At 40.8% G+C, this 24,473-nt stretch overlaps 2 protein-coding genes across 2 annotated transcripts; both read right to left on the reverse strand.

The window, feature by feature from the left end:
- Positions 1–396: 396 nt before the first annotated feature.
- LOC146367229 (transferrin receptor protein 1-like) lies at positions 397–5,793 on the reverse strand. Its single transcript, XM_084913275.1, has 16 exons — positions 5,566–5,793; positions 5,273–5,459; positions 4,949–5,174; positions 4,747–4,869; positions 4,197–4,292; positions 3,728–3,867; positions 3,478–3,629; positions 3,270–3,389; positions 3,043–3,128; positions 2,657–2,720; positions 2,460–2,527; positions 2,294–2,358; positions 2,087–2,180; positions 1,752–1,973; positions 1,331–1,489; positions 397–1,049 (listed from the first exon to the last, which is right to left on the reverse strand). The coding sequence occupies exons 1-16, from the start codon at positions 5,765–5,767 to the stop codon at positions 807–809; spliced, it is 2,247 nt and encodes a 748-aa protein (XP_084769401.1). The 5' UTR covers positions 5,768–5,793; the 3' UTR covers positions 397–806.
- A 4,126-nt stretch (positions 5,794–9,919) lies between these two features.
- LOC146367230 (transferrin receptor protein 1-like) lies at positions 9,920–22,073 on the reverse strand. Its single transcript, XM_084912580.1, has 18 exons — positions 21,952–22,073; positions 17,866–17,915; positions 17,124–17,361; positions 16,629–16,815; positions 16,310–16,535; positions 16,108–16,230; positions 15,558–15,653; positions 15,089–15,228; positions 14,839–14,990; positions 14,631–14,750; positions 14,404–14,489; positions 14,006–14,069; positions 13,799–13,866; positions 13,633–13,697; positions 13,426–13,519; positions 13,091–13,312; positions 12,670–12,828; positions 9,920–12,386 (listed from the first exon to the last, which is right to left on the reverse strand). The coding sequence occupies exons 2-18, from the start codon at positions 17,896–17,898 to the stop codon at positions 12,144–12,146; spliced, it is 2,316 nt and encodes a 771-aa protein (XP_084768706.1). The 5' UTR covers positions 17,899–17,915; positions 21,952–22,073; the 3' UTR covers positions 9,920–12,143.
- Positions 22,074–24,473: the final 2,400 nt, after the last annotated feature.

Below are 24,473 nucleotides of genomic sequence, written 5' to 3' on the forward strand. Positions count from 1 at the left end.
CGTACGTTATAAGCCATCCCACGTGACATTACTCAACCAATCAAATAATTTCTTCAGTGGAATAGGCGCATTGCGTGTGTGCGAAAACAAAGTTTTGTACTGAATGTACACATTATGGTAAACACTATCACCATAATATTAAAAAAAAACTACCTACTGTTATTAACATTTTGGAAATTACTGCTCCTGATAATTATACTTTTATATGAAAGGTGATTAAAAACTATTTATAGTGAACCCTGCCACTGATAAATAAATAACGCAATAAATAAACACATGGTTTCTGTTTCAGTGGCACATGGTTGAGGACCTTCTCCCCTGCTTTGACAGGTCTGCACAGATTAGCTCCAATGCCAGGAAATGTGTTTCGTATTTGATTCAGATCACTTTATTAAATTCATGCATATAATCAGGGCTTTGCGTTGTTTTGTTTTTTTGTTGTTGTTTTTGTTTTTAATGCAGCTGATTATTCCAAATCTTTATACACTGGTGCTTCTGTAAAAATCAATCTGAAATTTCTGTATCTATCACAGTATGAGATATTTTAGCTAGTGATAAAAAAAAAAAAAGCTCAGGTTTGAACACCGCAGCAGCAATAGTAGAACAAAAAAAACAGTTTTCCTAATGGTAAACTATAGAAAGTCATTGACTTATTGTCATCATACGGCGCTTTTAACAAATGAACATCGTGAAAACAATATGATGACTTTGTAGATATCCGCTGAAAACGTGGTGATTAATCACAACAGCACTGCCTGTTGTAATAAGAGGGCCAAACCATGAACAAGGGAAGGAAAAGGACTTTTCTAGGTTTCATTATCCAGAGACCAGATGTCCCCTGCTAGGGAGTTGGCACAGGTCTGAATGGTCCAGGTCGCCTGGGCAAACTGGTTGCGGAACAGCTCGGCGTCTGCGTCGGGGTCGGCAGTCGTCAAAGAGTCGAGGTGGTTGGTCAGAGCTTTGAGGGTGTGGGGACCGGAGCCCAGCAGGATGTGACGGAAGGGGCTGTCTATCGGAGAAACGTAGGGTGACAGGAAGTTCCTTTCCACCTATAGCAAGAAGACGGACATCATGAAAGAGCTGGACAAAAACCACCGTTATCAACAAATTTATTGGACAGCCCCGTCCTTTGAAAAGCAGAAAGCAGCAACTAAAGACTACTTACATCAACTATTACACTTGACTGTGATTAAAATGTGATGTATCCCATTTAATATACGATCCAAAGGTAGCTAAACCAACACTAAAGTTGTCATTTCTGCTAATCAAAAGCAGAGGTGGCAGCTTGTGAAATCAACTAAACTTGATAGGCTGAGTTTTTTCCCCTTACCGACATGATGCGGTCATTGATCACGCGGCACATCTCGATGTCCTCCAGGTCGCTGTTCTGGATGTCGGCTGCCAGCGCGCTAGAGGCACGGCCATAGGAGCCAGAGGCCATGATCAACCACTGCACTGTCAGAGCTTTGGGCAACAGCTGGGGCTGCATCTGCAAGCACACACACACATGCAGGGATGACTTTTCTCCCTCAAACTCAAGTTAGTAAGCTGGACATTCAAGACCTGACCATAGTTTTGTCTTCTATGATGAGAGGAGTAAACAGGCAAAACAAAAACTGATTCAAAACTGATCATTTTTAAGTTGAGTGATGAAAAACACGACAACAGTCAAGTTGCTCCTGATTTCTGCAGCCCTGCTCTCAACAAGGTAAATACTATCTTCATTTACAAGGACACTGGTGAGCACTCACCCTCTGAACAGCCTTGACCCTCGCATTAATCTGAACCACGTGGCTGCGTATGAGCTGGTTGTACTTCTTCAGGTCCATCTGCAGCAGGTGGTCATGGACCAGCCTCAGCGCTATGTGACCTGCAAACTGGCCCGCTCTCACAGCCAGCTGAGGAACCTGGCTGGCTGTGACAGAGTTCAGGTTTTCTCGGGTGTCCAGGATTGTGCCAAAGTACGGGTAGTCCTGAGGAGGCACACAGGATGTTTTAAGAATTACTCTCAGATCTACAAAGTTGGCATTAGTTAAAAGAGTTCAGAAACTATTTAAGAACTTGTAGTACAGAAGAATTCACTTACTGAACTTCCAGAGTGGAATCTGAAAGCGACTGAGGGAATGCCGGAGAAGGCGAGGAAAGGATATGCAGCACTGTCCATCCTCAGAGGCTCCAGACTTCAAAATCAAACGCAAAAAAGAAGAGTGAGAATGACAGCCCACTTTCAAACAAGAAGGCTGTGATAATCATCACTGGCTATACTTTGTTATCTTTAATTAGACGGACTCACATAACAGACTCCCAGTTGTTCTTTCCAAACTGAGAAAGAAGAGACTTGTCCTTGTCATAGTTCACCTAAGAGGAAAACAAATACTTTGATTAAACTCTTGTTTTATTTTACAAATAAAACTGACCAACAGAATTATTTCTGCAGAAGAGATCAGCTGTGGAGTTACCTCTTTCAGAGCGTTTTTGACCAGGCTGTGCAGCAACGGGCTGGCTGCTACTTTAAACCCATTCTGACCTAGAATAACAAGACCACTAATATTTAGTTATCCTGAAACATAAGTGATGCTTTTTGCATGTGTTTGTAAAAGTTTGACATTAAACAGCTTCATGGGTACAAGAAGTCTGCATCCATGGCAGCAAATACCTGTCACAATGCCGTCCAGGTTGATGTAGGTGAATGCTTTCATGCTCAGAGAGGACAGATAACCCTGGAACAAAGAAATATCCAATATATGAATGAGACACGATCACTAATAATTTTCCTCCTCAGAATAAGTCTATTCTTTTACGTCTTCTTTAATGGGCATTTGTTTTTGGTCTACATCTTTTGACTTATTTGAACTATCCTAAAAAATCTTGATGCACGAAGTAGAAAACATCCTGGGCTTTCCATCAATATCTCGTGCATTTGGGTGGCTTCTTTTAGCACCAAAGACGGATGAAATCGCAAAAAAGTTAAATGGGAAGATTCATTTTTGTTGAGTAAAAGAAAAATGCAGCTAATCTAAACCTTTGACATGCACTTCTTACCTCCAACCACTCGGTGGCGCCAACACTCCCATACTCTCCCGCACTCCAGCTCGCAAACACAATACTCCTCCTCGGTTTGAATCCATCTATCAAAGTGGAAACACATTTAATCAAACTCATGAAGCCAGCACGTTCTTTAGCTGCTCAGCATATGACGTGAAGTGTACATCCAGGAACATTTTATTTGGAAATTAAAAACCAAACATCAGCTGCCGACAGGCGCTCACCGTTCTCCACCATGTCAGAGATGGAACGCGCCAGCTCTACGAGGACGCTGGTGCCCACGGTTGATGCTGCAAAGCCCGGGCCCCACGCATCCCTCTGGGCCCCAATGACCACGTATCGATCTGCAGACGGTCACAGGACATTCATCGCTCACATCGTTTCCATATTTCCTGATCACAGGATCTCTCTCATTATTCATCTTTGCTGTACCTGCATCCACAAAGCCTTTGATGACCCCAAAGACATTATTTATCCTTTTCTCAGTAAGGACATTGTTGACTTCCACAGTAATAACATCGCTCTCATCTCCGAGTCTATTGATGCTCCCCCAACCATTTGGCCGATTTCTACCCTTGAGCTGCCTGTGGGATGCAGACAAACGTCAACCCTTTATTGATGCCCTGTTTATTACAAGCTTCAACCATCTTTCTGATACCAGTATGATGTTTGTGAGTCTTACCTCAGAATGTTCATTCCCATGCCTGTTGTGATAGTCTGAGCCAAAATATTTGGCAGGCCTGAAGACTGCACAGGTGGAAACTGGGTGTGGTTGAAGGAGGGGAAGCCTGGGGTGTAGGGATCCCCAGAGCCCATGTGGACCTGTGGGAATCAGACAGATGAAAGGATGATCTTAGAGTGGATCATGACATCTTTTCAAAGGTAGCTTTAATCAAACTAAACACATGAACCCCATTATTATTGTGATTATCATATAGATTATTGCACTGGTAGAGGAAGCACAACTACTTCCTCTTATGAACAGTGCTAGGTTTACATGCACTTCACAACATGTGTATTGTCAACATGTCAAACATCTGTCCTCTCATTTCATATTTAAACAACAGTCTTCACCTTTCCTTCAGTGTACTCATCTAAAGTATTTTCCCCAGGTGATTTACACCTGAGGAGTAAAAACTGTCTTCACTCACATGTCCAAAGAGTGGAGTGCTCTCGCTGATCGAGTAATCAGCAGGGTCTGGGTAGATCAGCACAGCAGAGGCGTTCATTTTGGCTGCATTGGCTACCTATAAGCAGAGAAACAAGGGAATGGGAAGCCAAGTTCACCAACAGTAAAATTATTCGAATGAATCACATAATACAAAATGAAGTTTCATGCTAAAAAGGGGAAGCGTGAGGCTTTGTTTACATAATTTCTTCTGCGATTAATAAAGTATGATTCTGATTCAGTTGGGGAGAAAGAGGATGAGATGGAGATGACAAAGGAGAATGCAGTGATGGAGGAGGCAGATGAAGGAAAGGAGGAGAAAGATTATGAGAAAAGTATGAAAATATAAATCTGCAAATCTTAAAAGGTCATATAGTTCAGAAGGTCTCGCCTGTACAGAAACACACACACGGAAAATTCTAATGGAATTCTACTGAAGGTTAAGAACAGACGACATCTACAAATATTGTCAAGTACCCCAGGAAATAAAGTCCTGTTCAAATGATGTTCCATCTTATTTTGAAACCACCCACCTTCTCAGCAAAGCTGATCCTTCCAGCTCTGACCAGCATCACCCTGTTATTCATGTCTATGTTCATGTCCTTTAACTGCCTCAGGTCATCTTCCTGTCCATAATGGGCATACAGCACTGCACCCTGGAGCCATCAGAAACAGAAATGTCACTGCAAGTGTCACTGCACATTTTTCCTACTTATAATTTAGCCTTCTGATTACCCTTGCTGTTCCACTCCCGCTGTAGGACAGGAAACCCGTTGGACGTTCCTCTGGTCCATTCTTGAAAACTATTCTGTTGTATCCAGATGCTGGGGGGTCCTGAACCTTGACAAAGTGCTCATCAGTCCAGGTCTTCATGCCGTACTCCTTAAACTTTGTTATCACCTTGTTCCCCAGATCTTCATCACCAGGAGAACCAGCCCGGTGGTTGCTGCTGCTCAGCTGACTGTGACAGGGAAAACAAAAACTGGTTACTTACTGTTAAAAATACAATACACATAACAAAATGTGTGCAGTGCTGCAGTGCATGGAGCTTCTATTCACCCAAGGACAGCGTCCATACTGGATGTAGTCAGTTTGTGAGCAAGAAGCTTTTTCACATCATCCCAGTCCATGAGGGGAGCAGCACCGGTCTCATGGGTGGCAGGAACATCTTCATAACGGAGAGCAGAGGGTGCACAGGTGGGAGCCAAATCCTTATTCCGATGGACCAGGTAGCCAATCAAATAGCCTGAAAGTGGCAGTGATTCCAGATAAGGGATGGGAACAGATCAACTGAATTAAGTGACTCAACTGACTACAAAACCACAGCTTCCTCTATTAACTTGCTTTCTTACCGAAGATGAAGACGAGGATGATAGCAGCTGCTATGAAGCAGAGGACCTTGGGTGTACATCTACATTTTTGAGGGACGTATTGTTTGCGGCTTGATTTGTGATTGAGGTGATCTCCAACCTCAAACGGCTCATTTATGCCAGATGACTCTATAATCTCCACATGCCTGGTGTCATCTTCCATATTCTGGGCAGGTCGAATCATGTGTAGAAGTGTGGTTCACTGTTAAACTGACAAAAACAAAAAATCATGGTAATCAGAATATATCACTTCTGTATTTTCCAAATGACATCATAAGTCATAAGACCAGCTTATGATTTCCCACGCTGTGAAAAAAGTAATTTTCCTTCTTCATAAACATGCCTCTAACAAATAACTCATCATTTAAATGTGCCAATTGCAGGTGCTGTTTTAAAATCAGATGACAAGCTGTCAAAAACTATGAACACAGGAAAGCTGTCTCCTTTCACTTTCACAATCATCTACTCTTTCTAGCCCTACTTTCACCTTCTCAGTCCTTTTCTTGAGGTAACTTGTCTCTTAACCTGCATATATTTCCTGTGTGCTCAAAACACATCATAGATAATGATGTATGAGAAAACCAGCAAAAAAAATATTTGCTTGAATAGTGAAAATAAAGCAGAAAGATAATTCAGTTCAATTCAATTTGATATAAAACAGCATCATATCAACAATTTGTCAAACAGTCTCCTCAAGAGTTAAAAAACTGAACTTACTATTTGAGATTCCCGAGAGCCTAAAAAAGGTGGATGGTCACCGTCTTTGGTGGCAAAAAGAAAGTGGGGATCTACTTCCTGGTTTTGTTGTATATTAAAAGAGGAGGTGGTGGGCAGGGAAGGACCTTTTTACTCTTTCTGTTCTCCAGAATTGCAAAAATCTCCATTTCAGTTTTTACCGAAATGAAACTTGCCTTTCAGGTTTTTAATCTCCTTACTCAAGTTTAACTGTAGATTAATAGTTATCAGACACTGCGTGTGACTAGAATTAGCCAGGAATCTAAACAAGACGGGCTAAAATACACACTCAGGGGAAATTACCCAGCAAACAACAGAACTACCAGTAAAGTGTTTTTGTTCATTTGTAGACTTTGTCTCAGTGAACTTCACTGAAACCCTGACATTGTCTCCCTGCTCACAATGATTTGCGATATGACTGCAAAAGGTGAACCATAGAGGGAAGGATGCTGGTGTCGTTTTCATGTAGAATAAGGATCTAGCGAGAGCGTAACAAAGTAAGAAATATAAATCAGATAACTGCTGTGCAGGGATTAAGTTTCCATATAATGGCATTCAGAATTTCAGGTAAAAAAAAAAGTCAGATTTCAAACTGCTATTATTTTTTAAATAATTTGATATTAATTGAGTAACACTGTGAAGGTGTATACTTTTCACTTAAAGTAAAATTAAAAACCAGATTGACTTAATATTGATACTTCCAGGCTGGACTACTGTAATTCATTATTATCAGGATGTCCAAAAAACTCACTGAAAAGCCTTCAGCTAATCCAAAATGCTGCAGCAAGAGTACTGACAGGGACTAGAAGGAGAGAGCATATTTCTCCTGTTTTGGCTTCCCTTCATTGGCTTCCTGTTAAGTCCAGAATTGAATTCAAAATCCTGCTCCTCACATACAAGGTCTTAAATAATCAGGCCCCATCTTATCTTAATGACCTTGTAGTACCATATCACCCTATTAGAGCACTTCGCTCTCGCTCTGCAGGCCTACTTGTTGTTCCTAGAGTATTTAAAAGTAGAATGGGAGGCAGAGCCTTCAGTTTTCAGGCCCCTCTTCTGTGGAACCAGCTTCCAGTTTGGATTCAGGAGACAGAAACTATCTCTACTTTTAAGATTAGGCTTAAAACTTTCCTTTTTGCTAAAGCATATAGTTAGGGCTGGACCAGGTGACCCTGAATCCTCCCTTAGTTATGCTGCAATAGACGTAGGCTGCCGGGGGATTCCCAAGATGCATTGAGTTTTTCCTTTCCAGTCACCTTTCTCACTCACTATGTATTAATAGACCTCTCTGCATTGAATCATATCTGTTATTAACCTCTGTCTCTCTTCCGCAGCATGTCTTTTATCCTGTCTTCCTTCTCTCACCCCAACCGGTCGCAGCAGATGGCCCCGCCCCTCCCTGAGCCTGGTTCTGCCGGAGGTTTCTTCCTGTTAAAAGGGAGTTTTTCCTTCCCACTGTCGCCAAAGTGCTTGCTCATAGGGGGTCATATGATTGTTGGGTTTTTCTCTGTATCTATGAAGCGCCTTGAGGCGACTTTTGTTGTGATTTGGCGCTATATAAATAAAATTGAATTGAATTGAAATTAAATTGAATTGAATGAGTAAGACGGTGAGAGTGTGTGCTGTTGATCTAAAGTGAAATGAGTCCGTGGAAACACGAGGTTTCCTTATAATGGCATTCTGAATGTGAAGAAAAAAACTGCACTTATGACATTTCAGCAGACTTTTAATTTGAAATTCAACAACAAAGTGATGTGATACTGACTGGGTAACACTGTAATGGTGTAAACTTGACCTAAAGTGAAATTAGTCTGTATGCTTGTAATGGCTGTACATGCATTTTAAAAGACGGACCATTTTCTTCTACTTATCCAATTCAGGGTCGCAGGGGGCTGGAGCCTATCACTGCTGTCATGGGGTGAGAGGCAGGTTACACCCTGGAAAGGTCAAGGATTAGGACCACTCACTTTTTTTCTCAGTGAATTCTGAAAAACCTCAGAAATGCCAAGAAATGTCAGAATTGTGAGATTAGTGTGAGAATTCTGACTTTTTGTTTTCAGAATTGTGAAAAGAAAAAAACAAAATTTTCTTCAGCCCCAGCCGTCTTCAATGGTACTGGGTACATTCTCAAATGCTTATTTTTTTCTCAGGACATTTGAGGCCACCAAACACTCGTTGATAATCTCCTAATCAGAGAATGGGCTGCAGTTTTTGGTCATTTTATCCAGCTCTATCCCGGGACATAGACTTGAGTAAATGAATGCATAAAGTCTGTTTTTTGTTCAAACTCTGCTTTCTGCATCTATGTTGTTTTTCATGCAAGTTGTGTAGTGGCTGGCACACAAGTAGGTAGGTCAATCACCAAAAGCAGTTGCCTTAAAAAACAATGCTACAAAGTTTTGCTGGAATTTCCCTTTAAAAAAGTAAATAAACAAAAATAAAATGGAAAAAAGAATTTTACAAAAAAAACAGTGAGTTGGTACACTTCTTTAATAAAAGGGTAAGGAACAATCAAAGTGTCGCACATGGCCTGGGGTCAGCACAATGCACAGGCAGACTTTAGACCAACTGATTGGCTGCTGCTTACAGACAAAAAGGTTTAACAGCAGGTGGTGGGGCTGCCGTGTAGCTAAGCTGCTGCTCTCAGTGACATCATACAGAGCCAAAAGTAGAGCCTCCGCTGATAATCAGAGGTGGGTAGAGCAGCCAAAAGTTGTACTCAAGTAGCACTACCTTAACATAGTTTTACTCAAGTAAAAGTAAAAAGTAGCCATCCAAGAAATTACTCATGTAAGAGTAAAAAGGTATTTATTAAAAAAGGCTACTTGAGTATTGAGTAACTGATCATAACATCTGATTTAATGTTAAAAAAAATGAGATAATCAGACAGACAAGAACGTTTAAAATACCAAAATTTGCACTAAAGACAGAAAAAGAAATACTATATATAAATAACATGATTACAAAATAATAAATCTAAGAAGAAACATTTTTCCAAATCGTTATTAAACTAATATTTACAGAAGGTTATATAAATATATGGTGTTGCTTTGCCTCTCCAAATGGCACAACAGGCTCAGCAGATAGAATAACATTAAAACAACAAACCTTATGTACAAACAAGAAGTCTCATTTCAACATAAACTGTAGGTTTGTGTCTGTGTCTCATGCATTTTTGGTTAAAACGTGTTTATTATTCCTTTACTGAAGTTATTCACACTGAGTAGAATGGCCAGAATTGTTTCTCAAGTAAGAGTAGTGATACTTCATAATAATATTACTCAAGTAAAACTACTCCGAAAAGTTATTTTTTTTCCAAAAAGTAAATGTAATTGGTTACTACCCACCTCTGCTGATAAGACGAGAGAAACCCTCATTGGGGGAGTTAGAGACTGAAGAGGACGCCAGATGACCACGAGAACCATGATCACCAGCACCACTAAGCAAGGCACCGAATAATGAAAAAGGTCATTGGTAGTTTTGTTTTAAGAACTAAAGCAATAAACTAATGTACAATACAGTGCCAAATTTTATTAGTAGCCTAATAAACAAGACAAAGTGTCCATGTTATTGAGAATGAATAATGAAACTAAGACTCCAATAGCTGTGATTGTTTATTGCAGCAATGAAACAAAACAATTGAAGTAAAGCAAAGCAAATGTGTGCACAGTTTGAGAGAAAGGAAAAAGAAGAAAAGAAAACCACGCACAATAATAATCGACCATTTTCAAACATTCTTTAACAAGGGTTACATTTTCCCCCTTTGATCCAAAACTCATCTGCTAATTCTTACAAGCCAGTGCTGCAAATGGAGTTGCAATTTCCAGAACCTGCCTCATTATAAACCAACAGGATTAAGGTAAAATCACTCAAATGACGAATGGTTAATACATCATGTTAACAAGTTTGATGAACTACAATCAGTCAGATGGGTTTTGGACAGAATCCTGCTTTCAGTCATTTGAAATTGACTCACATCCATTTGTTTTCTGTCTAGCAACTCTGTTTTCACACCAGTTTGATTCTTAGAGAAACAGGAAAAAAATAAACTGAACCCTGATACATGAAAACTAAACAATCCAAGTATTCGTCAGCTCAGAAACAAAAGAAGAGGCACAAGGAAATCTCAGTGAATTCATCAAAAGAGAAGGTACAATGAACTTTAATTCATTAGACTAACTCCATAACACAGAGTGGGGGCTGATTATGGAGATACTGGACCACGCTGTTGTAACCACATTACACATTTGTGCTTTCCTTAAAGCAAAGACACCTTCCATATGCAAAGAAAAGACCAGAGCAGACCAGCGTTCGCTTCAAAACAGACCGTCTCGCTAAAAACAAGCACATCAGTTGCTTGGCCTCACTAATGACACAGACACTGATCTGTGATCAGGTGCTCTGGGCGCTAACCTGCCTGTCTAGAGAGGAACGCTGAAGAAGTTAGCATGGAACGCCAGATGGGATTGCAAAGATGCAAACGTGTGCGATGTGTAGTTTTGTACTGTATATACACATTATGGGAAACACTGTCCCCGATAATAAAAAACATCCACCCCTACAGTGAAATATGGAGGGCACTGCCTCCGATACGGCACACACTGGTAGGCAAAAACTACCTTCTGTTTTTCACATTATGGAAATCACTGCTCCCGATAATGCCATCAAGATGAGAAGTGTACATGCACCAAAGGACAGGTACGGGTAAATATTGTCAGGTGTGATGTGTGAGCTGGCATTGCTCAGAGACCAGTTCAGTGTCAGTTGAGAGGGGAAAGAAAAACTGTTGTGTACCAGCTGTCGGTGCACATGTACACTTCTTTTAGCAGATGCTGCTTTTGTCATTTCGACAGTATAACTGTCATAATTATGGAAGACACTGCCCCCGATAATTATACTTTTTTTTTTATATAAAACGTGAATAAAAACTATTTATAGTGAACCCTGCCACTGATAAATAAATAACACAATAAATAAACATACGGTTTCTGTTTCAGTGGCACATGGTTGAGGACCTTTTCCCCTGCTTTGACAGGTCTGCACAGATTAGCTCCAAAGCCAAAAAATGTGTTTCGTATTTGATTCAGATCACTTTTTTTTTTTTAAATTCAATTCTTGCATATAATTAGGACTTTTTTTCCCCCATTTAAAGTAGACGATTATTCCAAATCTGTGTGCACTGTTGCTGCTGCAAATCAATCTGCACTTCTTTCAGCAGCTGAATGCCTGAATCTATTTTCTGACTGAGTTGTGTAGCAGAATCAGCACAGTATGGGATATTTTAGCTACCAATAGAAACCAGCTCAGGTTTGAACACCAAGCCGCAGCAGCAGTAGCAGAAATACCAGCAGTTTGCCTCGTGGTAAACAAATACAAAGTCATTAGCTTATTGTTATCATACTGCGGTCTAAAGATCTGAGCTGGCAAACACAGTCTTTACTGTGATTCTGACCTGATACTGTTCTGAAATTAAAGAGAAAATCCAACTCCAACTCATTCAGAGGTAACACCAATTTAAAGTAGTACTTCCACATAACATTTGTTGACATTACTAGCACCATGGGATTTAAGACTGTGATAACTAAATACCACATGTTCAAATTCAAGATTCTTAGAGGGTTAAGTCCTTTTAAGGCAGAAGGCTTACAAACCACTTTGCAACATGTTTGGCTTTAAGAGAATTTTAGATAAAAGGAAAATGAACATCGTGGAAACGATATGATGACTTTGTAGATATCCGCTGAAAACGTGGTGATTAATCACAACAGCACTGCCTGTTGTAATAAGAGGGCCAAACCATGAACAAGGGAGGGAAAAGGACTTTTCTAGATTTCATTATCCAGAGACCAGATGTCCCCTGCTAGGGAGTTGGCACAGGTCTGAATGGTCCAGGTCGCCTGGGCAAACTGGTTGCGGAACAGCTCGGCGTCTGCGTCGGGGTTGGCAGTCGTCAAAGAGTCGAGGTGGTTGGTCAGAGCTTTGAGGGTGTGGGGACCGGAGCCCAGCAGGATGTGACGGAAGGGGCTGTCTCTGGGAGAAACGTAGGGTGACAGGAAGTTCCTTTCCACCTATAGCAAGAAGACGGACATCATGAAAGAGCTGGACAAAAACCACCGTTATCAACAAATTTATTGGACAGCCCCGTCCTTTGAAAAGCAGAAAGCAGCAACTAAAGACTACTTACATCAACTATTACACTTGACTGTGATTAAAATGTGATGTATCCCATTTAATATACGATCCAAAGGTAGCTAAACCAACACTAAAGTTGTCATTTCTGCTAATCAAAAGCAGAGGTGGCAGCTTGTGAAATCAACTAAACTTGATAGGCTGAGTTTTTTTTCCCCTTACCGTCATGATGCGGTCATTGATCACGCGGCACATCTCGATGTCCTCCAGGTCGCTGTTCTGGATGTCGGCTGCCAGCGCGCTAGAGGCACGGCCATAGGAGCCAGAGGCCATGATCAACCACTGCACTGTCAGAGCTTTGGGCAACAGCTGGGGCTGCATCTGCAAGCACACACACACATGCAGGGATGACTTTTCTCCCTCAAACTCAAGTTAGTAAGCTGGACATTCAAGACCTGACCACAGTTTTGTCTTCTATGATGAGAGGAGTAAACAGGCAAAACAAAAACTGATTCAAAACTGATCATTTTTAAGTTGAGTGATGAAAAACACGACAACAGTCAAGTTGCTCCTGATTTCTGCAGCCCTGCTCTCAACAAGGTAAATACTATCTTCATTTACAAGGACACTGGTGAGCACTCACCCTCTGAACAGCCTTGACCTTCCCATTAATCTGAACCACGTGGCTGCGTATGAGCTGGTTGTACTTCTTCAGGTCCATCTGCAGCAGGTGGTCATGGACCAGCCTCAGCGCTATGTGACCTGCAAACTGGCCCGCTCTCACAGCCAGCTGAGGAACCTGGCTGGCTGTGATAGAGTTCAGGTTTTCTCGGGTGTCCAGGATTGTGCCAAAGTACGGGTAGTCCTGAGGAGGCACACAGGATGTTTTAAGAATTACTCTCAGATCTACAAAGTTGGCATTAGTTAAAAGAGTTCAGAAACTATTTAAGAACTTGTAGTACAGAAGAATTCACTTACTGAACTTCCAGAGTGGAATCTGAAAGCGACTGAGGGAATGCCGGAGAAGGCGAGGAAAGGATACGCAGCACTGTCCATCCTCAGAGGCTCCAGACTTCAAAATCAAACGCAAAAAAGAAGAGTGAGAATGACAGCCCACTTTCAAACAAGAAGGCTGTGATAATCATCACTGGCTATACTTTGTCATCTTTAATTAGACGGACTCACATAACAGACTCCCAGTTGTTCTTTCCAAACTGAGAAAGAAGAGACATGTCCTTGTCATAGTTCACCTAAGAGGAAAACAAATACTTTGATTAAACTCTTGTTTTATTTTACAAATAAAACTGACCAACAGAATTATTTCTGCAGAAGAGATCAGCTGTGGAGTTACCTCTTTCAGAGCGGTTTTGACCAGGCTGTGCAGCAACGGGCTGGCTGCTACTTTAAACCCATTCTGACCTAGAATAACAAGACCACTAATATTTAGTTATCCTAAAAAATAAGTGATGCTTTTTGCATGTGTTTGTAAAAGTTTGACATTAAACAGCTTCATGCAGCTTCATGGGTACAAGAAGTCTGCATCCATGGCAGCAAATACCTGTCACAATGCCGTCCAGGTTGATGTAGGTGAATGCTTTCATGCTCAGAGAGGACAGATAACCCTGGAACAAAGAAATATCCAATATATGAATGAGACACGATCACTAATAATTTTCCTCCTCAGAATAAGTCTCTTCTTTTACGTCTTCTTTAATGGGCATTTGTTTTTGGTCTACATCTTTTGACTTATTTGAACTATCCTAAAAAAATCTTGATGCACGAAGTAGAAAACATCCTGGGCTTTCCATCAATATCTCGTGCATTTGGGGGGGGGGGGTCTCTTTTAGCACCAAAGACGGATGAAATCGCAAAAAAGTTAAATGGGAAGATTCATTTTTGTTGAGTAAAAGAAAAATGCAGCTAATCTAAACCTTTGACATGACATGCACTTCTTACCTCCAACCACTCGGTGGCGCCAACACTCCCATACTCTCCCGCACTCCAGCTCGCAAACACAATACTCCTCCTCGGTTTGAATCCATCTATCAAAGTGGAAACACATTTAATCAAACTCATGAAGCCAGCACGTTCTTTAGCTGCTCAGCATATGACGTGAAGTGTACATCCAGGAACATTTTATTTGGAAATTAAAAACCAAACATCAGCTGCCGACAGGCGCTCACCGTTCTCCACCATGTCAGAGATGGAACGCGCCAGCTCTACGAGGACGCTGGTGCCCACGGTTGATGCTGCAAAGCCCGGGCCCCACGCATCCCTCTGGGCCCCAATGACCACGTATCGATCTGCAGACGGTCACAGGACATTCATCACTCACATCGTTTCCATATTTCCTGATCACAGGATCTCTCTCATTATTCATCTTTGCTGTACCTGCATCCACAAAGCCTTTGATGACCCCAAAGACATTATTTATCCTTTTCTCAGTAAGGACATTGTTGACTTCCACAGTAATAACATCGCTCTCATCTCCGAGTCTATTGATGCTCCCCCAACCATTTGGCCGATTTCTACCCCCGAGCTGCCTGTGGGATGCAGACAAACGTCAAACCTTTATTGATGCCCTGTTTATTACAAGCTTCAACCATCTTTCTGATACCAGTATGATGTTTGTGAGTCTTACCTCAGAATGTTCATTCCCATGCCTGTTGTGATAGTCTGAGCCAAAATATTTGGCAGGCCTGAAGACTGCACAGGTGGAAACTGGGTGTGGTTGAAGGAGGGGAAGCCTGGGGTGTAGGGATCCCCAGAGCCCATGTGGACCTGTGGGAATCAGACAGATGAAAGGATGATCTTAGAGTGGATCATGACATCTTTTCAAAGGTAGCTTTAATCAAACTAAACACATGAACCCCATTATTATTGTGATTATCATATAGATTATTGCACTGGTAGAGGAAGCACAACTACTTCCTCTTATGAACAGTGCTAGGTTTACATGCACTTCACAACATGTGTATTGTCGACATGTCAAACATCTGTCCTCTCATTTCATATTTAAACAACAGTCTTCACCTTTCCTTCAGTGTACTCATCTAAAGTATTTTCCCCAGGTGATTTACACCTGAGGAGTAAAAACTGTCTTCACTCACATGTCCAAAGAGTGGAGTGCTCTCGCTGATCGAGTAATCAGCAGGGTCTGGGTAGATCAGCACAGCAGAGGCGTTCATTTTGGCTGCATTGGCTACCTATAAGCAGAGAAACAAGGGAATGGGAAGCCAAGTTCACCAACAGTAAAATTATTCGAATGAATCACATAATACAAAATGAAGTTTCATGCTAAAAAGGGGAAGCATGAGGCTTTGTTTACATAATTTCTTCTGCGATTAATAAAGTATGATTCTGATTCAGTTGGGGAGAAAGAGGATGAGATGGAGATGACAAAGGAGAATGCAGTGATGGAGGAGGCAGATGAAGGAAAGGAGGAGAAAGATTATGAGAAAAGTATGAAAATATAAATCTGCAAATCTTAAAAGGTCATATAGTTCAGAAGGTCTCGCCTGTACAGAAACACACACACGGAAAATTCTAATGGAATTCTACTGAAGGTTAAGAACAGACGACATCTACAAATATTGTCAAGTACCCCAGGAAATAAAGTCCTGTTCAAATGATGTTCCATCTTATTTTGAAACCACCCACCTTCTCAGCAAAGCTGATCCTTCCAGCTCTGACCAGCATCACCCTGTTATTCATGTCTATGTTCATGTCCTTTAACTGCCTCAGGTCATCTTCCTGTCCATAATGGGCATACAGCACTGCACCCTGGAGCCATCAGAAACAGAAATGTCACTGCAAGTGTCACTGTACATTTTTCCTACTTATAATTTAGCCTTCTGATTACCCTTGCTGTTCCATTCCTGCTGTAGGACAGGAAACCCGTTGGACGTTCCTCTGATCCGTTCTTGAAAACTATTCTGTTGTATCCAGATGCTGGGGGGTCCTGAACCTTGACAAAGTGCTCATCAGTCCAGGTCTTCATGCCGTACTCCTTAAACTTTGTTATCACCTTGTTCCCCAGATCTTCATCACCAGGAGAACCAGCCCGGTGGTTGCTGCTGGTCAGCTGACTGTGACAGGGAAAACAAAAATGGGTTACTTACTGTTAAAAATACAATACACAAAATGTGTGCAGTGCTGCAGTGCATGGAGCTTCTATTCACCCAAGGACAGCGTCCATACTGGATGTAGTCAGTTTTTGAGCAAGAAGCTTTTTCACATCATTCCAGTCCATGAGGGGAGCAGCACCGGTCTCATGGGCGACAGAAACGTCTTCATAGCGGAGAGCAGAGGATGCACAGGTGGGAGCCAAATCCTTATTCCGATGGACCAGGTAGCCAATCAAATAGCCTGAAAGTGGCAGTGATTCCAGATAAGGGATGGGAACAGATCAACTGAATTAAGTGGTGTAAGCCAAACCCTGAAGTGTCTTACTCAGATGACAACTCAAAGCTAAGCCATGTTTTTCCAGATAAAATGACACATGGTAAGTCCCTTCACCACACCCACCCACGGGAAAATTATGTTAAAATAGCTGTCGGACAGTGAACTTCCACTTTTTCACAAGTAACACACAATCCAACGGGACAGATCCCCAAAGAACCACTCAAGTTATTGTGCACTAAATTAAAGAGTTTCTTCCTTCCTCCCTCTCTTACCGATGATGAAGATGAGGAAGATTGTAGCTGCCATAAAGCAGAGGTTCTTGGGTGTACGTCCAAACTTTTGAGCCACATAGGGTTTCCGATTTGAGTTGTGATTCAGGTGGCCGCCAATGCCATTTCCCCCAGTCTCTTCATCTATTTCAGATGACAGCTTCATCTCCACCTGACTGTTGTCACCCTCCATATTCTGGGTCAAGTTGAATCGTGTGTAGGAGTGGGGCTCCCCATTAAACTATCACAAATAGAAAAAGGGTAAGCAGATTAAATGATTTCAGTAACTCCCAAAGAACAGCAGTGGTTTGATTTCAGGATCTTTGCTTGGACTTACAAGAGGTAAAAGGTTTTTGCTTTATGACCGAACAGAGATTTGACTGAAGAATAATTCTAGATCTCAATTTATAACAAGTGCTTTACAAACCTAAAGATTACAGCTAACTGGTGGACTTCCCAGTTTCAGTGTGGCTAGCCAAACAAGAAGAACCACTCACTAATTAAAACAAAATTTAATTATGCAATTTAACAGTTTAACATTTCAATGCATTTCTGAATATGAAACAATTGTATTTATCAAGTTCTTCCTGTGTTTGTTCCCAAAACAGAATAAAAATTAAATTCTGGTCGTGCAAGTTCTCATTTTTGCAATAACAGTCATTTCAGGTGTGGAAATGATGATGTCCCGTTTAGGATGAAAGCTTAAAGCAAAGCCTGTTATTGTTGGGTTTACACTTATACTTACAATCTTGGATATTGTTGACCTTGCTTGGTCCATTGTTGCTTCTCAGAATTCTAAAAAGATAAGGAAGAAAAAAAGAAGTTAAACATTGCAGAGTAGGTGAATGCAGCCACAACTGAATCTATAAAAGGGTAATAAACCAACCCTCTTCTTCACGTAGTGTGCGCCTTGAATTTTTTGTGCTTCAATTTCAGTTCCCTTACAGTGCGAGCAGTGTGTTACAGTTTTACTTGTGTGTTGTCCAAACAATACATCCCCACCTCTTGTCTAAACATCCACAGGGCTTCCTATCTTACTAACTAGAAAAACAGTGCCGTTTCCAGGCACAAAAGGCCAGTGTCCGTCAAAAAACACCATCTGAGACCCCTGTAAACTCCAACTGAATGCAAGACCACTGATTTCCCACAAAATCGTATGCCAAACAAAGCAAGGTGTCAATTTAACAAAGCCAACAAGGTTCAAAATACAAGTTCTCTACATACAATCTTAAATACTGGAATTCGCAGCATGATAAAGAAGGACCTAAAAGCATAGCTTTTTGTCTTGCTATGCTTTACAAGGTAAAAAAAAACTGACCAAAATGTAAATGAACAGTTTTAAAATCCAAGAAGTGGAGTTCCTCTTCATAGGAACCACATGCAGACAATGTGAAACAATGCTGCAACATTCATACTGCAATCACAATTTCAGGGGAAGTTTCCCAACCATCAGCACACAAAGGATATTTGTTGATAAGCTATGGCCACATTACAGAAACATTTTGAATACACACATTTTGATTGCTTAACATTAACATTTTTCCTGTATCAGAACAGGCCTTTGTGGGATTTGCTTATTTAAAAAATATACTTAAACAAATAAATAAATAAAAATCGATGGCTCAACGTCTCTTCCAATAGCTGTGCCCTCAAGAACAAAAAGGACACCAAGCTCAAATCTTGTCTCATCAAGAGTGGATCATTTTACTGTGTGAAAAGTTTAGAATCACAGGGTTAAATCACTATCACGGTCACTGAACTTTGGCCTGATTAAAAACACTGAAAACATTGTTTTGTTGACGCCGACTTGAAATCCACATGCTCCGAGAGTTGGCATACAAATAAATTGTGCATTCACGGGTTGAGGCATTCTGTAATGGTATGGAAGTGTTTAATAATATAATGTGTGCTGTTCACACAAATCAGGAGAAATCCTATAATTATCCTTAGGACCGATTTGCAGCTACAGATGGGAGCTCGAGATGTCTAACTGGACAGTGCGTGTGGAAGGTCTGTGTGGGCAAATGCCAAGGGGACACAAACAGGCGGGCGGGCAGGCTCGGTCTAATTTGCAGCAGAAGAACACGACCTTAATAGACTTCGATGGCAAGCTTCCAAGACAGAATAGATGAAAAGCTTAATATTTCCACAAAGCAAATGAAAGCACAGACAAGTTGGAACCTGCCCTCGGTAAAGTTGTTCAGGAAACACTTTGTCTATTCTCAGCACTATGAAGTAACTTTAGAGCATGGCTTGGCAGGACTACCTCGACAACCTTCAGGGTAATAAACCAGAACCACACTGAAAAGCAGTAAAATCAGCTCTAAAAAGGACAACAAATGAGCAGCCTTATATTTTTCTTGCTCACAACTTTAAGTTGACTGATGTGAGCTTTAGAAAGTAGAACTAGGCAAGGATTAGTTACCGTGTAAAGCTAATTGATCTCTAAGGTGGGTAGAGCCGTGTCTACAGCCTTACATACCAAGCATACCGGTTCTGAGATAAGCCGATCCTTTAATCAGATTAGCTACGCTTTGAGACTTGGAAACATATGGATATTAATATTAAATAGAAATCAAGAATTCATATGTTCAATTTCAACAGCACTTTACTAAAAACAAACGTTTTTACATCACAGGAGAAGTCCACTTCTGTACATCAGTTGCTGAACCATAACTACAGCCAAAAGGCACAAGCTGCATCGCCGTTGAAGAGGTTTTTGAACATGTGTGTGTGCCCAAGAGATAGTGTGTGTGTCCCGCCCTTCTGAGAAGGATACTGGCAGGCATGGTCCTCCACCCCCCCCCCCCCAAACACACACCAAGCTGTAACAGGAGATATTTGCCCCCTGTGAGCCTATGATCAAGGTTATTAAAACAAGATCTGGAACAGCGAGCCACTCTCACCAGTTATTTTGTGTTTTTCCACAAAATACAACACAGCATTTTGTCTCTTTTTACAAGTTTATCTTCCCAAAACACATTCAAGCTGTCAGACACAGCTCCTTATCGAGTATGCCTCAAGTTCAACCTTCAAGGACTGCACAGTCCTGCAAAAAATTGAAATGTCACTGTCAGGGTCAGAGAGGTGGAGTACAGTCTGGCTCTACAAATGCAACTTCCTCGTACAGAGTTCAGAACTGAACAAATCCCTTTGTCTGAAAAAAAGAAAAAAAAAAAGGGGCTAACAGTTGCTTCATCATGAGGAACAATCTGGCAACAAGAACAGAGCTGTTGTAAAAATGAGGGTGATTGAGAAGGACAAAAAGGTTGGAACACACCAATGTTTTACACAATAACTGAACCAGTTACTCTCATTCACCAGATTAACTGACCATTTTAAAATTACTAGCCACTGCCACCTTAAATCTGACATAAGCATAACAACAGTCATTATGGGAATTAAAGCCCTCCTTCTGTGTGTCAAGGGCTCTTTATGCAACTTGTCTGTTTATGTGTATTCAGCTTCCAAAAGAAAAGAAAAAAAAATCCCAATAGTTATCTAGTACTGGATCATTACTTAAAGCACAATTACTTCATAAAATAATGTAATTACCACAATGCACTTGCACTACACCCCCTATGTTAATTACACATCCAAATACCACACAATTAGGTGGAAACCTCACCCAAGCACAGAGTTAACCTTAGCTGAAATAAAACCAGCATGTGAGAAACTTACCTGACCATTCACTAATGTACAGGAAATGATGCACTATAGTTTAGACTGTATATATTGAAATATAGCTAAATGTTTCTTCCTAAGAGGAAAAGAACAACATGTGAGGTCAGCGGTGTATAGGAGTTATTGTAGAGTAGCAAATCATGTGAGAGTCACACTGGGGGAAAAGCAGGGCAGGCAAATCCTTTTTTTTTTTTAAGTAGTATTTTTAAACAGCAGGAAATTCTGAATTCAAAGCATCAGAAGCGACACTGGATGCCCTTGAATTTACTGAACAGAGATTTCAGGATAGTTTTGTTTCCTGTTCACTTTCACTATTGTGGGTTCTACTCTGATACCGCAGCGTGTGTCTCTTCGGCACAATTTAGCCCTCTATGCCTGTATAACAATCAGTACTACAGAGTACTGTCTGTAGTATTATATTAAAACTGCACCCATTAAGACAATGACAGCTCGCAGTTTACAGGGCTGTCAAGTTCACCCACTGCTGCTCTGAGAACTCATCCACAGCGAGAGCCAGCTCCACGTGTTTTATGTGAGACAATGTGTCACCTTTATTTAGACCAGCGAGTTAGATTATCTGAGAAGTTCCTGAAAATCTCCCAACCATGTGCATCTGCATTATCCTATATTTAGCCGCCAGTAGCTTGTGTGACAAGGTCAATGAGAAGGCTCGACACTGGCCCGGTTACCTTCACGTTACAGGAACGGGTCGTTACGAGGACCTGGCGTTAGCTTACACCGGAACAATACTCCGCAATGCTGGCTGAACGTGACAACCGCCCTGCTTCATTATGGCGCCCTGCAAGCTGCAGCGTGTAGCTCGCGAGACAAAGTGACAGGTGACGTTCACGAAGAGACCGGCTACCTACGTGCACGTGCTCGGATACGGAGCTAGCAAATTTGCTCAAAGTTTGACACATCAGTAAACTGAATATGAGATATATAAACATTTTAATACATCGCACTCTGAGGAAAGCGAAAGATGGCCATGTGCCATCTGCATCGAGTCTTATTTATTTTAACTACAATAAGCTTTAACACTTCCCCAGCTCGACTTGAAATAGTGTAGCTAGGCCTTCATTTTTTTTTTTTTTACTGTTATCGTTTCTTTTCTTTTCTTTTCTTTTTTTTTTTTTTTAAAGCTCACCTTCTCTCCAGCACAACCCAACCTGAGTGACCTTCTGCTGTGTAACACGCGGTTCCTTCTTCGGTCGGTGCTCTTCCACCCTCCAGCCGGGAGTTACACTGCACTCACCAACTACCCCGCTTATTATTGGTCGTGCAGGATCTACGCACGCGTGACGTCAACACAGCGGAAACGTCAAAGCGCCCATTTTTCTTTTTACAGCCTTTATTGCCGTCAAATCGAACTATGAGCCAGTATAAAGCAAGGTATGGACATCAAAGAGGCAGTAGGTGTTGTGAAACAGAGAAGGAAAGGGGGCAATAAAGAACGACAGGACGGCAATAAGCCCGCTTTTTCTTTAATTTGTGACGAAATCTTCATCGTAAAGTATTGCTCTATTTCTTTCACAAAAAGTAGACCGTTTTTTCTGACAAATGTACATTTGTGCATGTGGTACTTGGAAGCGTCTTTGTCACAACAATCAATGCAGCAAATTAAATATTTTTACTATAAAGGAACAACATGACATAAAATAGTATCAACTATTAAAAAAAGAAGGGGAAAAACCCAGTATGTAAATGACAAGACCAAAATAGAGGGACAAGGAGATTATTCGCAGAACATGAAATTTGCTGTTCTGCTTGAATTTGCTTTTGTTTACACAAAAAGTATTTGGATAAAATCTATGGATCAGCTTAACTAAAATTTCAATATGTGTTTCGTTGTTTTTATTAAGGTCAAAAATGCCACAAATGTGAGGATGGAATATACAGCATGTTTCTTCCTAAAAGAAAAGTAAAAGGAAAGAGGAGGATTTGCACTGCATGGCACATGAATAATGCCAGATTCTTTCTGCAAATACCAGCTGGTTCTGAAGGTATTCATCATGCAGTTGTGTTTATATATTTATAAGTATGAGGAGGCACTAACAAAGAATAACCTATTGTAGATGAGGGATTATGTGGTATAATAAAGCAACCAATCTTTAACTTAAACTAAAATGTTCCAAATCACACAAAACAGAAATGCATAAAGATGGAAGAAGGCCACTGTCAGTGATGGAGACTACTTGTTTGATAAAATATTTCTAGAAGCTAATGAACATAACCAAGTATGTGTGTATGAAAAGGTTAAATTTGCTCCACTTTGATAACTCACAATATTAAAGTTGTCAAAGAAGACTAATGATATTCTTCCAAGCTTCTCCATCTTTACTTGTACGTTTAAAGTGCAAATTATGGAAGATGCAAACCTTTACTGAAATCCAATCCTGAATTCTGCTGGATAAGCTTTTTTATAATAGCTTCAGCTTTTTTTTTAAGAATCATAGTGTGCTGTGCTGTGGCCTTGTACCATATCTACCCTTCAAAATTATAGTTTATAAAGTCTAGAATGAATATTATAACCAGAAAATTAGAAATTACCATTTATATCTATGTAAGTAAATATACTTTAAAAATGTCCTAATAAAATATTATAACTGTACTTTTTTCCCCTCTGGTATTTTTAGTATTTTGGTTGTGTTTAAAACCACAGTCTACCTTGAATGACCTTTCCAGATAAATCGTGGCTTTTCTTCCATCAACTGAAACCTTGAAATGAGGAACAGCAGACATGATAGCGGTCAGGACTGTTTTTTTTGTGTGTGTTTTTTTTTATCTGTGTGTGTGTGTTTGGGGGAGGGGGGGTGTCACCCACAGTCCAAAAACAGTGTTGTCTTTGTGCTGCAGCTGTGAAAATGTCTAGAAGAAGACAAGACGTGAAGGTCCATTGACTGTGGTCAGTGTCTGAAGTTTTCCCATTTCTGCTTTTCATTCCCACACAGCACAGAAGTAAAGACAATGCTTTGTATTCAGAATTAATACAGAGCAGTATTCTACAACTAAGACTTAGGAGTGCAAAGTTTGGAAATTTCCACTGGAGCCAAAGTTGGTAAATAATTTAGTGCAAAGACTGATGCTGTCTGGCCTTTAGTAGCCAAAAAAGGAGATGACATTGATAATTTGGTTATTATACTACTCACTGTCATGTTCATTCAGACAGGATTGACCAATCTATAACCTCTGGGATTGGGCATTGGGGTGGGCAGCAGCAAAGCAGTCGCCACTGATGGTAAATTATTAGTAAATCTTTGTAAACAGGTCTTTGTAAACTTTTTTTGATGGCTGGTTTTGCAATCTCGTTTATTTGCCATCACTTTTAATTATTGATTATTGAACCAAAACAGCCTTAGCACGATTGTGAAATTGTCCCTGTAATTGCTCTTTTGGGTTGACTTAAGTAATTGCATGTTTATGCCCAACATCAGGCCGCTTACATGTATTTTGCAGAAAGCAGTCATTGGGTGACGAGAGCGCCGGCTTTAATAATGTTCCCACACCATCATTTCCCCACATTTTTGTGTCACACCTGCTTTGGAAGTCCACTTGTTTGAGAACATTCAATGCTAGGACTCAGAAGCACACTACTGTGTATATATATCTCTCTATACAAAACAGTGGACATGGGAAACAGTGCGTTCACGTTTAAGGATTTAGAGTTCT

The sequence above is a fragment of the Perissodus microlepis genome, chromosome 18 (assembly GCF_051167445.1).
Source record: "Perissodus microlepis isolate ML-2025 ecotype Zambia chromosome 18, ASM5116744v1, whole genome shotgun sequence".
NCBI lineage: Eukaryota > Metazoa > Chordata > Actinopteri > Cichliformes > Cichlidae > Perissodus > Perissodus microlepis.